The following is a 16,008-nucleotide window of genomic DNA, read 5'->3' on the forward strand; positions in this document are numbered from 1 at the left end:
AACTAGCAAATCAATATAGCCAATGATAATTTATAGTAGCTTGTCCATCATTTGATCCGAAATACGAATTCAGTTGATGTATGCCCCTATAAATGAGCTGTATTCCTAAAATCTGAGAATGTAAAATAAATGATGCATTTAGTACTCTCAACATGTCGTTGGATTATAATTAATGTGTGTATCCGTATACCATGGCATGTCCTTTCTATAGGGAAACAGTCAAAACGCTAACTTACAAACGCGTGATATTCAGAAATAAACCGACTGTGGATGAATGAAGTACATGGTTTTGAACGTAAAGCAGAATTCTAGAAATTTCCACACTAAGGACAGGTCAATTTATTAATATATATAAAACTCTGTGGTTTTCTAGAAGCGACAGCCACATAATGTCCAATTGTACCATGCTGTCTGTATTGATGAGCCTGGCACATGACCCCTGCAATCACATGAGACGTAAACATAACTTTGGGATACCACCACATGTGTATCATACTTGTGAATAATTGCTGATGACAGAAATGATAATCGTCGGACTTATAATTACTTTTAATGTATGAAGTATTTAGACGATTAAGATGTTATAGGAATTTTTGCCAAAGCTTTTTTTTTGGCTGGAACCAGAGGTCTCAAAGGCTATAGGGCATTAAATGTCTTAACGATTGTAATAAGTGAATATCATCCTAAACCACATCTAGATTAGGTCTATATTAGATATTGAAGAAACACGCAACTCTCCAATATAAAGCTTTCACGCTTGTCAAGTAAATTGCGAACTGGCCAGATTGCCAAATTAATATTACGTCTCATTAGGTAGTGAAACTGGAAAATGAAGATAGTTATTCATTGGTTCCACCTCACGCGCACTTCACTACATGATGCGGACACCTAGCACCAAGCACGATGTGACCGATTTCGGTGCGCATGTGTCTAGTACGAATCAAATAGGGGAAGGCTTGGGTGCTTATAGGTCAAGATGGAGCCAATATTGATACGTTAATGTATTCACTATAATTATTTATCAACTAACATCTATGAGATGTGGGTGTTGCTATAGCATTGTTGTACTACATGGAAATATGGATAAGTAATAATATTGAATAATTGTTAAAAAAATAGTCTTTAAAAAACTCCAACGGAATAAGAGAAAGGAGGTAAGTTAAAAATACAAAGTAATAGGCAACAGGTATCTTTCATAAAGTGACTTAACGAGCTAGTATTTATAGTAAAGGACAGTTGATACTCACAGTCATGCCAAAAATGATGACCTTTGTTCAGTTGCACGAAATAACATAAAGTCGAGTTAAGTCATTAATGTTCACGTTAAAGTAGCTCTTCACAGGAAGATTACTTCCGATATAAAAAGCTGTTTATGTTTGAACAATAAAATGTAAATAAACACTTACAACCACTATCAAATACTAAAATAAGATGATGATAACTAAAGGTAACATCTAAACAAAAAAAAACAATCTAAAAAATAAAACTAAGTAAACAACGATTAAACTTCGGATAATTTTAATGTCTATAGACTTTCCTGTGAAGATCATTGCGACACCAAAAAAAGCATATGCGCCTGAGTACATGAGAGTGCGAAACGCAAATGTAGCACTAACAAAAATTACATGTGAGTTTTATTCACCTTGTCAGGTTATTCTCATAGACTTAGAAATAAACACATAATCATAATTTATTTATCTTTAGGGATTGTATAAAGTTCGTGATGCTGTGTTTAAAACCGCTTTACAAACGATCTCACAATGTCATATTATAATCATATGTGATACACCTTCGACACTGCAAGGTTTGTAAAAAACGTATGTGGAGGCATATATCTATCATAGGGTTATTCACACTTTGAGCAGACGCAGTTGTCAATGCGTTCGTGGAAACTTAATGTGGTACACAACACGTGGTGAGAACCATCTATCACAAGTCGTGTGACGTCGTACCGGTTTGAATGTTCTAATTTTCCTCCATTAACGATATAATGCTGAGAAAATCCACGTTAATTTCTGCTAATTTCCCTCCCGAATTAAAACGCCTTTTCATGAAAGGCAAGAGTGCCTAAAAATTAAAGTTCATCTTTTTTTATTCTTCGGCACGAAGCGATGTGCCAGTAAGAGCATACTACGCGCCGACTTATCCGTTCTGTAGAAAGTGGCGGACAACTGAATTATTTCAACTCTCCGAGTCCTGCTTCAGTCACTGATTTCCCCGCATCGTATTTATCCGTTATTCTGCGCCTTTAAAGTGGTAATGTTGACGTCCAATAACCGCTATGTGTGTCACACTGCCTGTGGAAACGCGTGCCGCGAATACACTATTACAGCGAGCACAGTCCGTTAACATACCTTACAATAGAGCTGTGTCAATCGATCCTGCATCTGTTTCTGATCTTTTTAGTTCGAACCAAAAGCAAATGTGGTTCTAATTCACCAGTCTATCGTGATAAACGCAACAAAAGTAAAAATGACTCACAAGCCTGCGATGAAGAACGTAATATTTCTTATCTTAAATCTTAGGATCGTTTAATCTCTAGCTATGGCTTGTAATATTACACTATATCAAATTCATTTATATATTTTTTGCCAGGTGGCATTAAAACACATAAAATACATGCATGCATTTATAACAACCTAATATAATAAATTTGATATGCTATACTATACCGTACATAGTTTACCGGACAGCTCTACAAGTTAGGCTAAAGTTACAGGACGGTCCCTGAAGTAGTCGATCTAAGGTTCATGAAGTTATTCAGGACCTGCCAGTGCGTTACACGTTATATTACTGCCATTGTTTGGTTCGTAATCAAGTCAAGCTGACCACCGATTGAACGTGCGGGCAGTGAGTGACGAACTCAAGGCCGCCTGCTCCTATTATACCAAACACAAAATCCATTAGATTCGTGAACCTTCGTCACTATACATCGACGATGAACCGCGTACTGCATAACGCGTCACTGCATGTCTGTTAGACCGGTTAGACTTTTTTAGGTCCCGACCATTATGGCCCTTGTGTGGTGTTCCCCTAAATAGCTTAGTAGGTAACGGGCTTGCCTGCTGTCTTATAGAATGCTGGACGTAAAACTCGAAACATAGACTCTCGTTTGGTAGAATATGGAGTCATCCTTTGTGGACTTTCGATCTCGTGTTATCATCATTTTTTTGAAATGTTGGAATTGAAGGCAGAACGGCAGCAGAAGTTTTCAATGAACAGTGGCGTTGCCCTCAGTAAGTATTCAAGCCTGCTACTGTGTTTAAAGCCTGTGTTTACTGCAATCCAATGGTTCTTGAAGACCGAGGCCTTTGTCCGGCTTGGCTATTGGGGATTTTCCACAATGAAATCATCATATCATACTAATCGAATGTTTTGCAATGCGATTCCGAGTTTCGGCGTTTTTTTTTACTAGAATTCGTGCTGTTACTCTCTCATTTGAGGATTTCCCGCGTTTGTTGGATGAGCATGCTATGTTCCGCTGTACTTTTGACCACAGTCCTTTGTATTTCAGTGAAAAAATTGAAATGATAGCAATCGAACGAAACACAGACAATAATACGTTTACAACGGAGTGACACACTTGCTCCTATTAAGTTCGGAAATTGTAATAGAACACTATCCAAACCCTCATAGCAGTTCACCATTTTCAAGCTTGCAATAGTACCAAAGTTCTGAGAAACGAAGGGCCCAGAAAGATCTCTGCTGTCTATGATATATGCCCAAGTCGTTAAGTTAAGCGATATGTGTGTGATCCGTAAGAAAGCGCTTGTCAGAAAAGCGCCTGATACCGACTGTGCCAACAGCACATAAGTGTGGCAAAATTTTGCCAGCCATACCAAACGTTTCCTGTTGCGAATTCGGTTTTTCACATTATGGCTTTTACCACACAGGGAAATGTTACGACAACACAGAGCGCTAAATAGATTGGCCGATTATGGTCAGCCTGATGGCGACTTAAAAACGCTCGCGAGCAAAAGGAGGCGAGAGCCCAGGAGCGCACTGAGACCGGCACCATTCGACAATAGAAAGCAAACTTAATCGGACAACGACGACGTCGACGCCGCCTAGAGATTCTACTGCTGTTGCTGACATGCTGACGCCTATTGTGTGGAGCGGTTGCCTGTTCTTTTCTACTTCGATCTCCGTAAGCGACTGCGCGACTGGCGCGGGCGTCTCCGATCAGCTACCCTAGGTAACATTGACACAGTAATGCCACGACTAGGCTTTTTTTAACAGTCACCTGACCACGTTCTAAATCGCGGGTTAAGAAATGGCTTCAATCAACGAATTCGTTTGAGACGAATACGAAGTGGCCTCCTGATCTGGCAGTTCAGTGGAAGTATTGCGGAATCTAGAGCAACATCTGTTTCTATTATTGGTAAGCCAACTTTTCATTTCTCCTTTCTTTCGTTTCTGTCGACAACTGTGCTAAGCCAAATACTTTGTTTTCACAGAAACTCAAGGTAGTGGTCTCAAGAAGTCTGAATTATCACTTTCTGTTGTGCAGTCTCAAATGACAGTGTATTTTTGTAATTTTTACACATTCGGTGGTATTTCTAATTACTATGAATTAAATATAGTGGTTAATCAAATGAGGTGGCATTACGATTGTGTGATAATAAATACGACAAAGTTGAGGTTCGGGCTCTGGATAATACATTTCTGCATTACGAGTTTAATATCTAACTAATATAAAATACAAATCGGCTTTCTACTGCTCCTTTATGCTACGGTTTATTGCATTTATAGTGTAGAGATGAATTTCCTCGCAACTACTTTAGAGTAGCGTACGTATTTAAGCAAAACGCCCCTGTTATCTCTAAGTGAAAAAAATTCTGTTAGTTACTAATCCATAATTAAAATATGCGTTCGATCATGTATAGTAAGTGTGCAATATTTACTAAGTGAATTAAGTACTATGTAATATGGTTTTCCTGCTATAGAGAACTGGAATTTCCGGATCTTTATTCGATAATTAATATCATGCGTAATTTCTATCCTTGGGGACTAACCGTACTGTAAAGAGACTGCACCTACAGTTGCTGCAGAAGGGCTGAGTCATTCCGAACGTCCGATTACGATGAAGTACACAAAGAGGGGCAAAGCGAAATTAACCAAACGAGAAAAGGATGAACGCCGCAAGGACGTCGAAGATATGCAACGTAAAATGCAAACAATTGTCCTTCCAACAATAATTGGAGTTGCGATATTTATTGTCGCATTTATTTTCCTCAAAACCCAAAAGCCGACCTATTATTCATGAGATTAGCAGAAAAGAAACGTGTCTGTTTATCAGAATCGAATTTCCAAGATATTCTGAATCTTAATAAGTTGCAAATGTGGTAGTGTAACAGATCTTATAGCTTATATGGATAAGGGGCAGAATTGAAGAGGGCGAACATATAGTTAACACAAAAGGACAGTTTGCTTTTCTGGCGCTCGATTAATTGCATGGTCGTAAATCATAATAAAAGAACCGCACTAGTAATACATCAACAAAGTGACTGCTATTCATTTATGTGAACTTAGGGACTTTTTAGCACACAAACAAAAACACTATTTCAGGGCATATTCTACACGATCTCAGGTAAAACAAATAGAGAATGCAGCTTTTAAATACTACGAATAATAGAGCTCGCTATTACAAGGCAACCTAGTGTCGCTTGCTGTTATACACGAAGTATTATAGTTTATTATTTATACAGCCACAAGAAAAGTCTGGAAAAAAGGTCTTCTGGGTTAGTCTGGTATTCATTTTACTGTAAATTGATTATAAAGTATTCAAAATCTGCTGGCGTATTATAGACAGTCATTGCCATGTTTTGGCTAGACTTAACCCACAAAACGGAGACTGATATTGTGTTTTTAATGCAAGTAAAAATTGGCGTATGATGTGGTGAAGGATAATACCTGTGCAATTTTTAACTTGTTAAACTAAAGTTAGTTTTTCAAGAAAAATGTGACCAATATTACAACATGAAACTCATTTGCACAGGTTTAACGTGAAAGTAAATTACATTGTATTGTTGAAACAATCCTGAACGACTACTCTCTCTCACAGTATGCCTCTTGGCCAGCTATTTAGTTCCAAACGCAGTGCAAAGGTTCGGGTTATCCCACGCGAAATTTTTCTTCTTTTCGTTCACTCTTTCACTTGTTGCAAGCCCGCAACACTAACCTAGGTTTCAACCCCGAACCCTATTTCCACTATATAGAGGCGCTGCTACATATAACACAAAATATTGGTTTAGTCATTGAAACCTGTCAGAATAAAAACAGACCACGTTTTATGCGAAATAGTTTTATCAATACATAATTTTGTTGTGCAAGTTCTTTTTAATTATAACACCTTTTCAGTGAGTTTTCACTTTGCGTCTTTAATGAGCCCAAAATCTTTCTCAGAAAAAGTTCAGTTTTACAAACGGAGAATCTACATAAATACGGGTAGCGCATCGATGACCTCGTGTATTAAGTTTTTTTCCAAAAAACTAGCATACCCAAGCAGCCTGCGAAATCTCTTGTTAAAGTAAACGCAAGTTGTTCGGAACAAAACTTGCAATGGTTATTAAATACAAGTGCTTAGACGGCTTCCATTTTATCTACTTCTGATAATGCTTTTGTCAATCTAAAACGCTATGTTGCTGAAATAACTAGCTAACTACTACTTAATGAAACACCTGGTGATTACTTCAGAAATAAGCGAGTTTGTACTTATATTGTATATTACTTACATTTAATAAATTCGAAAGATGGACCAGCTGTCTGGATATAGTCATCACTACGACCTTTTTTTATTTTAGTAAATATTAAAAGCTTTAAAAAACTGAAATGTAAACTAATTGCATCCTTAAACAAAACCCTTTTGCTCGTTCTAGCTCAAGCGCTTAGTTCTCGGGAATGTGCTTAGTATCTAGAATACCTATTGACCTAGCTGCAACCTCTGAAAAGCAAACAACAAATAAGACCTAAGTATACCTTACTAATCAATAGAGTAAGCACAATGGATCGAAGTATAATATTAAAGAACAGATGTACTTATTTTATTAACAAAATTTACATCTATACATCATGTGCACAATTTTTCAGTTGTTCGGCTCTTGTTTATTATTAAATATTCCATACAAGTGCGAGCATATAAATACGAGCAATAAACTTGGGATAAGCTGTACCCTACTTTCAAGTGAGCCGTAACAAAATTATATCTCATAGCATACTGATAAAACGCCTCCCCACATTCACTATAGTTTCTATTACACAAAAATAAATAACATTGATTTAAATATCCCATTATACCCATTAGTTAGCAAAGCGTTTTTCAAAGTTGTAATTATACTGTTACAATCAACAATAGACTTATAGATATATATATTTCAGATACCCCAATGCATACACACCGCTTAAGTACCAACCTCCCCTCTTGCTTCCTCAGCTGTTTGCAGTTGTATAATTTGTTGGTGGCCATTTTCGTCTTCTAGCAACACCTGTTGCCCCGGCTGCAGTCGAAGAGTTGTGTGTGATCCGTCGCTCATAATGACCCGATATACGTCGGGCCCTAATTCAGGTTGAGGGTACACACCGGGATCCAGCTCGGATGCCAAACAAACATCAGCTGGCATGTTCGTGATTTCGACTTCTTCGTCAAGGCCTTTTACGTCCACTGTAGTTGCATCACCAACTTGGAGCGCTTCGTCTGTTATTTCCATTTCAGTTGCTTCGATAAGCTCTTCTTCATCGATGCCCCCCGCACGGGCTCTAAACACGTTCGAGCGCAAACGAACAGTACCGCTAGTCGCGACAGCACTTGTCGTCACGGATCCTTGTGAGCCATCGGTGGCTTCCTGTGGGTATTCAATGGCAGCTGTAGCATTTTGGATCAGATGTTTGAGCTCCTCAGTTTGACGCCTTTTCTGCAGAATGTTAGCCATTTTATGAGGAACAGGTCCCAAAAGCTCGGTTGCTTTCTCTGGCGCCTCTTTGTGAAAGCGGAGTAGGTGCTGCCATGTTTTGGCCCGACTAACAAAACCTTTATTGCAGCGCGGACAGAAAAGTTTATAAGCGAACGTGTGTTTAACAATTTCATGATCAGAGCACGAAGCGACTGTGTGAAAGCTTGCGTCACAGTAACGGCACTTATGGGGCCTTTCATCAGTGTGCAAACGCAAATGGTACGGCAGATGGTGTGGTTTGAAGGCTTTACTGCACATCGAGCACCGGTAGAACTCTTTGCCAGGATCATTATGAAAAACGATACGATGTGACATGAGGGTGGCTTCCAGATCAAACTGCCTGCCGCAAATCTCGCAAGCGAATACCGCATCGGTCTGCATTCTCCGCTCCCGACGGTGCACCAGACCTTCCTCCATATTACGTTTTTCTATGTGCTGCCGTTGAAGACGGTACAGCGATGTCTTAAATGGGTTATGCTTAAGCATATGCTTCAACAGCTCTTTGTAGCTCTCAGTGCCCTGGTCGCATATGTCACAAATGTACAACAACGGATTTTTGTCATGATTTCGGTTAACATGGTCCAACATGAATGGCTCGTTCTCGAACATTTTGTTACAGTGCGCACATACGACGCCATCTCCTCGATTGTGGTGCTTCACATGCGTGTCGATCGCTTCGCGATTATCACGGCTGAAAGTTCTGTTGCAAAATTGGCATATCCACCATCGATCTTGCGGCCCGTGCCGTTCACCGATGTGAGCTTGAATACCGGCTAAAGTGTCGTTACCAACTCCGCAGGCAGGACAGCGGAACGGTTTTTCATTTTCAATGTGCTCTTTTTGCCTGTGTACCTGCATGCCTTTTGAACTATATGATCGGAAATCACACAACGTGCATTGGATCTCCTCCATGCCAAGTCGTTCCAGCTCCTGTGGCGACAATGAATCTCTATGCTTTGTTACTACATGCCAATCCCGATGTTTTTCGGATTGGTACTTTTGACCACATACACCACAAGAGTGTTCTTTAATAATTCCATGAACTTCTCTCATGTGTCGGTCCCGATGTAAACCCATCGAAAAGCTCTTATTACACACCTGACACTTTTTGGGAAATTTCGGATTACACTTTTTTTCATGATTTAATAAAGCTTCTGGCGAAACAAAACGTTTTGAGCACTTGATGCATTCAGGCGCCTCAACAACCTGAACGCTATGGTTGTTGGACATGTGCACCTCGAGAGCCTGTGCATTTGTGAAGCGCACTCGTCGATTAATCTTCAGGCAAACCGGACAGTGAAGTTTGTCTTGCGACTCCTCAGCTGTATTATCGTCTTGCGATGCTTTCGCTTCTTCAATTTGGGTCACTTCTTTTCTTTTTCGCTTAACACCACTCCGTGTTTCAGACCGTTGAGGAGATTCCACTATTTCCAGCTTCGTTGTGATAGCTTTTTTTTCGGTAAGCTCATCGGCAACTTCGCCTTCGCTAGCAGTCTTCGCTTGCACTGTTTCAGGCTGTTGAGGCTTCTCCTGACGTGGCTCCTGCTGTCGTTGTGGCTGAGTACTCAAAACAATCTGCTCAAAATCTTTATAAATTGCTTTGAAGGAGACATCACTGTTAGTCAAAATATCTTCGTTTCCATCAATTTCGAGAACGGTCGTTCTGACGCGACTTGCTTTTGGCGACGTGTGAGACCGTACTACTGTTGTTTTTCCACTCTCTGCTGTATGGCGAGAAAGGATTCTGCTTGCTAGCTGTAGACAACCCTCATAGAAGGATCCAGGGACTGTATTCCAACAACTGACAGTTAGCTGATTCGCCGCACCGACCTGCAATGCAAAAATTACAACGCAATTTCAAATTGCAATCATTCGCAATATCCTCCTTTAAACAGCTGGTAGAGCCTGTATGAAAATCAGCAGTCACTCGTTTACACACGCATAAATCCTTGATCTCAGAACGTATTCACGGAATGATATTGAGACTTGAAAAAGCCAATAACCAATATGTTCTTTCCCGTTTACGTATACTGACCGATTATGAAAATCCCTTGTAATCCTGACAAAATGTTTACACAACGGACTGATTATTTTATCCTTTGAAAAGACTGCATCAATAAACCCTATAAAGTAACTAAGGCATTAAATAGTAAACGCACTACCTGTTGAACAATGGTTGCAGAATGCCGATTCCAGAAAACGGTCATTTCGACCTGATTCTCACTTGGTTGCTTCGAATTTAAATGTAGCTGGTATAGCTGCCCTCCGACTTCGGCACGGCCTCTGTAACAGAAGTATGCTATTGACCGACAGAAGTTTTTATCACAAAATAGATTAGGGATAATTGCTCTGACAAAAAATACAGAAGCACTAGTGAACGTATAACTTGAATTAAAAAGAAATCAAGTAATAAGTTTTCTTTGTTAAACTACATAAAAACTAAATGTGTCTACTAGGTATTAAATTTACTGCGAGAAACAATACAAACATAGATAGAACACCACTTTACCGGCGAATGTTGCTACGTGAGCAGCTGTTTGTGTTTTTGTGCAGTAGGATCTCCTTAGCCGAATCACACTGAAGAGAACATTCACTACAAGAAAACTTCTTCGATTCCGTTGCATTACTTTGATGAGAATTCCGTTCTAAATGGTTTTGCTGCTGAAGTTGCGGCAAACTTTGTCGAAGAGGTTTACGGCCAATATGTAGCACCTGGTAATAGCAAATGTGATATTGATAAATTAATCAAAGATTAAGTTAATTATTATGCTAAATAAATGTCCATGACCCCAAAAAATCTCGAATAGCTTCAAATGTGCCATCGACTGAAAAAAAAAAGAGACAATCCCAATGAAACATCAAGCGGGTGTTTCAAAAACAAAATGGGTATGGGACTAACAGGAGAAAAAGTTATATTGGATCAGGCTCGTAAGAGAATTTTTAATTGTTAAATCTATACGTAAACATGCAATCTGTTCATATTTCATTTGACACCTTGGCATTATTATAAGCTAAATGTTTGCTAAAAACTGCAAACTACTCTTTTTCAGGAGCCACATCAAGCTCCGATCAATACCCCAATCATGACAGGCCCCTAGATACGACTACTTCTATGTGTCGAGTCTTACGTCCAATATTGCCGTTAGGCTCTTCATCGGACGACTGGCTCCCAGCACGAAATAAAGGCTGTCTATGCTCGTGTTCGAGCCTACACAACAATGTGTCCCTAAGATTAGCAGGCAAATACATTTCCCGCTAAGCTATGGCGGGGACTTAAAGCTATCTGGTGGAAGATAACTTTTCCATCTTTTGAACGTTCCGTTCTAACCTAAATGTTGCCAATATTCATAATAATATATTGATTATAAAATGAAAATCCACGAAGTACTGATAGTAATTCTAATTTGCGCATAAAGAATAGCGCTTGTTAACGGGTCTAAAAGTAAAATATGTTCATACGTGATTGATTAACCGATAAATACTTCTAAACGGTACAACGGATGATACGATTATTACCTTAATACTTATAAAAATTATATTAAAAACATTACAAAGGAACGCAATGTAAGGACCAATTTGCAAACACTTCGATAATAGGTTTTCAAAAAACCACAGATTTGAATTCTGAATTTTATATTCTAATCTGTTTGAATATAATAATCTGTTTATCTCTCAATTTATTTTTTGATATATGCATGTCTTTAAACAAATATGTTCAATGGCTAGTTGGCATGTATACGTACAGACTTGAATAATAATGTTTAGTATATTTGTGCATTGCATTGTAACGCTCCGTAGCTTACTTTCGTCACAGGATCGACTCGAATGGAGTCCGCCTTAGGAACATTCTCCAGATCATTTTCGCACTCTCCGACAACGAGAGTGATCACTTCCCCTTTAGCCAAGCCCTTAGGAAATTCCAGCTTTGCCGAAAACGGCAAAAGGTTCGAATTGATTCTGACAATCATAGCTGCAGCTGGATCTTCCAATTAACACGCATCCTGAGTCTAAACCACTTCCTCACAACGACATTTGCTGCACTTTAACGGGTTCAAGTATTCACCTGAATCACTACTGTCTCCATATAAAAATGAAAATAATGAAATGAATTATGAAGTCGCCATTAAACTCTAACTTTCAACGAACTCCTATCAAATATTTGAGTTTGTTTACGTTCTGTCGAACATGACCGGATATATTGCGGTCAGGAGAGAGCGGAGCGATACACAATATGGCGCCAGCAACTAGATCGCGCAGAGTTACAAGGCGCTATTTAGCTTGATTAAAAAAGTTATTGTGAATTCGTTTGTTGTCTATGGTAGAAGCAATCAAACAAATTGTTATCATAGGCCAGCATCTTAGGCGAATCGGTTGAGAGGTATACTTAGGTGCAAGAGCTGATGTTTGCTATTCTAAGTGACATTTGGAATGAACCGAACGTACAGCCGTCTTTGCGTACGAATAATCGCATTTGCATTTTTGCATGTATATGATAAGGACCTAAGTTAATAAGTATATTACGACTGGGAATAAATTCACTGTCGAAGAAACTGATCTTACTTTCAAGGAGTAGCAATACGAAAGTGTGATATACCAAGATGCTAATACATACTGAATGATTCCTAAAAATTTAAGCTATAACTTTTGTATATAGTAGTTCATTTCACACATGTTCTCCCTTCGTCGCTACGTGCGCTCTTTAGGCATTTTCATGATCAATTTGCAAAGATAAGATGCCTAAGAAAACCGTATAGGGTATGCAGGTAACAAGCTGCAAACCTACGTTATGAAGCGGTCCCATTTATATTGTCAAGCACTAGAACTGTCGATTTTGGTGATTGCACCAAACCTCCAAAATCGCTGCAAAAAAGCCATTGCTATAAATAAATATACCAATTACTTAAAAACAGAAAGTCTATGTCTTAGCACGTGTCAAGACCCTGGTAATGCGTTTCTAAGTCTGTTTCATAGAAGTGCATTTAGAAAAAGGGTCCATGCTTTCCTTTTAAAATTTTAGAATTAATAGTTGGACTCCTAAGAGACTCTTCTTATAAAACATTCTCTAAGAAATGCCTCGCTGGATTCTTCAATTGAAATTTATTCACCAATAGAGGCCCCTATATTCTGAATAAGAAACGTGATCAACCTGATATTTTCTTTGTCCTCTTAGGAAAAACTCCAAATTCGCTCCAAAACGCTCTCTGTGCAAGTCGTCTGGCTGCAACGACAAAGTTTGACAGGTTATTTTGTCAAAATATTTTTTCCCACTGGTTAGAGAAACGACAAAAGTATAGAAGTGCCATCAAAGGTGCCTCAGTTTGCGAAAGTATCTGCGGGGAACTCAAAAGTGGCAATAAACAGAATGTCAGAAAAGGGGACGGGAGCAGGCAAAGCGGCATCAGCGGCCAGTAAGGGAACGGCAAATAAGCAGAGAAGCAGGAGGAAATCAGAACTAAACGACAAGTCCGAGTCGGACTCTTCGTTCGGTAGGCTCGTCGGTGAGTAATCTGACATTGTCAGAGAGGCCTCCTTCGGAGGATCGGATAAAATGCGATAAATTCGGGTATCAGTCACGACCTTTCAAGGAAAATCTGCCCCAGGCCGGGTGGATGTAAGTTTCAGGTATTCATTAGACACCAGATAATATTCGAGTTCCTTGCTAGTGATTGTTGATCATAGCTTACTTGTGTATTTATAGGTGGATAAATTGTACAACAGGTAAACTTTGAATTGAGAGAAACATTCTGCAGGTTGTACGTCGTAAGGTAAAACGCATAACATAATCTCTATGAAAAGTTAGGAACCACCGAAACGCTCTAACATTCATAAGTGCTCGTGAGTCTTACAGCAGTCGTGTGATATAAGTCATTTGAGCCAACGCGCTCTGTCTGATCCTCGAAATGTTATGAGGCTTTCACACCAATTTTGATTCAAGTATTTTTTCTTGGATTTTTCAATGAACTGTCTCATGTCCTAACAATTAGTTCTCTTGGGCGCTAAGAAAATTTGGTATTTAATCTAGCCTACCTCTATTTTGGCTGGGTTTCCTCCAGATAGGAGCATGTTTGCGGAAGCCAAGATCATATCAGGTGTGTCTACAAAATCGTCAATCAGTATCACTGGTTTAGATAACATATGGGATTGCGCGGTTGCTGATAATCTTCCTGAGGATACTAAACATTTCTACGACCTCTGGGCCAATAACTATGAGGAGGACATGCGTTCCATGCAGTATCGCGCTCCTGAAATCCTCGCAGAATACATTATTAATACTCTCCGAATTGACCGAAACGCAAAGATACTTGACGCGGGGTGTGGAACAGGTCTGCTTGGTGAGGAGCTTAGGAAACGTGGTAAGCAACTATTTTAACTATTGTGGTCACCAAGTGGTGTGGTACCAATACCTTCATCGACGCAAATTAGGTTTAAATAAAATATGAGGCTTCGTAGACTTAGTAATTGTTAGTAGATCAATTTTTTTACTAAAAGATCTCCATGGGATTGATATTGGAAAGATACTGATCACAAAAGAGCTTGCAACAGAGTTTTTTAATCTATTAAATAGAGTCAACTTCACTAACCAGCAAAAACGGAGACGCATCGTACGCTATCGTTCAGTTTAGTTAAGAATTTACCGTTAAAAATGGTAAATGTTTTTTCATTCGATTTGGCTGTTTTCAGGGTTCACTCATATGGACGGGGTAGATTGCAGCCATTGTATGCTCGACTTGGCGTTACCAAAAGCGGTCTATAGAAAAACTGAAGTGGTTCATGTCTTGCCCAGCATGACAGAGCCACCCATACATGTCGATTATCGCTACGAATGCATTGCACTCTGCGATGCATTTCAGCCTGGTCACATTACACCTGGTTGTTTGCCGAAGTTGGCTGCCATGCTTACCGATAAGGGCGTGATTGCCTTCTGCCACAGAAAGCTCTCCTCCGACAACCTTCGAAAGAGTGTGTTTGGCCCAGCAGATTTTGCTGCTGCTGTGGCAGCGTCTGGAGTAACACTTAAAGAGAGCAAAGATGTTGAAGGTTATCGAAGAATGCCCCCTACCAAGGGCCAGCTTGGCTATTTTGCTAAGTGAGCTTGCCGTATACACACGTCAGCACAAGGCTCAATGGACGATCTATCCAATTAGCTTGGCTCGTTTTCCGTCGAGAAATGAAGTATCTTTTCAGACGGACGAGTGCAGCTTACACAACCGGTTATACACGGCCCTGTTGTACAGCAACACGAATGTTATTTTCTACTCTGACTCAACAGATTATGTCAGACTGTGAGTGCAGTTTTGTGACTTGCAAATGTTATTTAATGTTAAAAAATATTTTGTCTTTATTTGCTGTAATCCTTAATTGACTCTTACTTACTACTTGATTAAAATCTCATTAGCTAACAGCGCAATCGACCCTGATAAAATGCCAGAAATCTCAGTACTTATTCCGCACTATGTCCGCGCCTTCTCTTACCTGTTTCGCCCTAACGTAAAATAAAAAAAAGTTATGCATAATCGTCAGCCATTATTTTAATTCTTTCACAAATTGCCCCCAGGTGGAAGCACCAGTCACGGATATTCGAACACGCTCATAGTGAGTGGGGCACGTCTTGTGGTTAATGTTTGGATAGATTTCTGTTAAACAACCTCGGATTGAACTCTTTAGAAACATATTTGAAAAAGTAATTTAGGAAAAAGAAGGTATCGATGAACCTGAAATAAAGATCAAAGCACATTGCTTGTTAAATCGCGTGTATTTTAGTCTAAAATAATATTCAATTTGACCTGTATGACCCTGTTCAAAATTAAAGTGGCGCATAAATTTTGCTGAATCTGGGTTATTCTCTATAATATGGATCAGCACAACGAACGATTAGCAGAGCGAGCTCGAGTGGTTTATTTTAACTGGAGGACTCCATAGCGCGCACGGCAACCCATGGAATTGTGACCTGTAGCACATCAGGGATTTTTGCCTTAGAAGATTGTCTTAGGGCTGAGAAAAAGTTCAGAGGGGCGGTATGCAAAAGATGTGTGATCGTCAATTTTCTTAAGTCTTTGCT

General features: G+C 39.4%; 2 protein-coding genes and 1 long non-coding RNA gene across 9 annotated transcripts; 1 reads left to right on the plus strand and 2 right to left on the minus strand.

Annotated features, from left to right (window-relative positions):
* Positions 1 to 3,615, minus strand: LOC147757761 (uncharacterized). Of its 2 annotated transcripts, none has more exons than XR_015320616.1 (2): positions 2,678 to 3,615; positions 1 to 2,297 (listed from the first exon to the last, which is right to left on the minus strand). It is a non-coding gene; the product is annotated as an uncharacterized LOC147757761 (long non-coding RNA). The 2 variants fall into 2 exon arrangements; XR_015320615.1 differs by having other exon boundaries at positions 2,673 to 3,615.
* A 3,395-nt stretch (positions 3,616 to 7,010) lies between these two features.
* On the minus strand, positions 7,011 to 12,151 carry LOC111245366 (uncharacterized). 2 transcript variants are annotated; one of them, XM_022793632.2, is made up of 4 exons: positions 11,753 to 12,151; positions 10,459 to 10,661; positions 10,112 to 10,232; positions 7,011 to 9,779 (listed from the first exon to the last, which is right to left on the minus strand). In XM_022793632.2, exons 1-4 carry the CDS (start codon positions 11,915 to 11,917, stop codon positions 7,401 to 7,403), a joined length of 2,868 nt encoding a protein of 955 aa, XP_022649367.1. In that variant the 5' UTR covers positions 11,918 to 12,151; the 3' UTR covers positions 7,011 to 7,400. The 2 variants fall into 2 exon arrangements, with proteins under 2 accessions (XP_022649367.1, XP_022649368.1); XM_022793633.2 differs by having other exon boundaries at positions 10,112 to 10,248; positions 11,753 to 11,891.
* Positions 12,152 to 12,173: 22 nt separating this feature from the next.
* On the plus strand, positions 12,174 to 15,695 carry LOC111245367 (methyltransferase-like protein 27). 5 transcript variants are annotated; one of them, XR_015320605.1, is made up of 5 exons: positions 12,174 to 12,327; positions 13,120 to 13,447; positions 14,003 to 14,302; positions 14,631 to 15,232; positions 15,505 to 15,695. XR_015320605.1 is itself a non-coding variant. In XM_022793634.2 (4 exons), the coding sequence occupies exons 2-4, from the start codon at positions 13,312 to 13,314 to the stop codon at positions 15,038 to 15,040; spliced, it is 846 nt and encodes a 281-aa protein (XP_022649369.1). In that variant the 5' UTR covers positions 12,174 to 12,327; positions 13,120 to 13,311; the 3' UTR covers positions 15,041 to 15,695. The 5 variants fall into 5 exon arrangements, 1 of the variants encoding a protein (XP_022649369.1); XR_015320606.1 differs by having other exon boundaries at positions 12,202 to 12,404; XM_022793634.2 differs by having other exon boundaries at positions 14,631 to 15,695.
* Positions 15,696 to 16,008: the final 313 nt, after the last annotated feature.

The sequence above is a fragment of the Varroa destructor genome, unplaced genomic scaffold (assembly GCF_002443255.2).
Source record: "Varroa destructor unplaced genomic scaffold, Vdes_3.0 BEIS01000002.1, whole genome shotgun sequence".
In the NCBI taxonomy this organism is placed as follows: Eukaryota; Metazoa; Arthropoda; class Arachnida; order Mesostigmata; family Varroidae; genus Varroa; species Varroa destructor.

Bases quoted from the DNA above. Each gene is read 5' to 3' on its own strand.
- LOC111245366 (XM_022793632.2), bottom strand. From the start codon at position 11,917: ATGATTGTCAGAATCAATTCGAACCTTTTGCCGTTTTCGGCAAAGCTG. The intron at 10,662-11,752 runs GTAAGCTACGGA...TGCTATTACCAG, and splicing joins GAGTCGATCCTGTGACGAAA to GTGCTACATATTGGCCGTAA. The intron at 9,780-10,111 runs GTAGTGCGTTTA...TTTGCATTGCAG, and splicing joins CTGCAACCATTGTTCAACAG to GTCGGTGCGGCGAATCAGCT.
- LOC111245367 (XM_022793634.2), top strand. From the start codon at position 13,312: ATGTCAGAAAAGGGGACGGGAGCAGGCAAAGCGGCATCAGCGGCCAGT. The intron at 13,448-14,002 runs GTGAGTAATCTG...GGTTTCCTCCAG, and splicing joins TTCGTTCGGTAGGCTCGTCG to ATAGGAGCATGTTTGCGGAA. The intron at 14,303-14,630 runs GTAAGCAACTAT...GGCTGTTTTCAG, and splicing joins TGAGGAGCTTAGGAAACGTG to GGTTCACTCATATGGACGGG.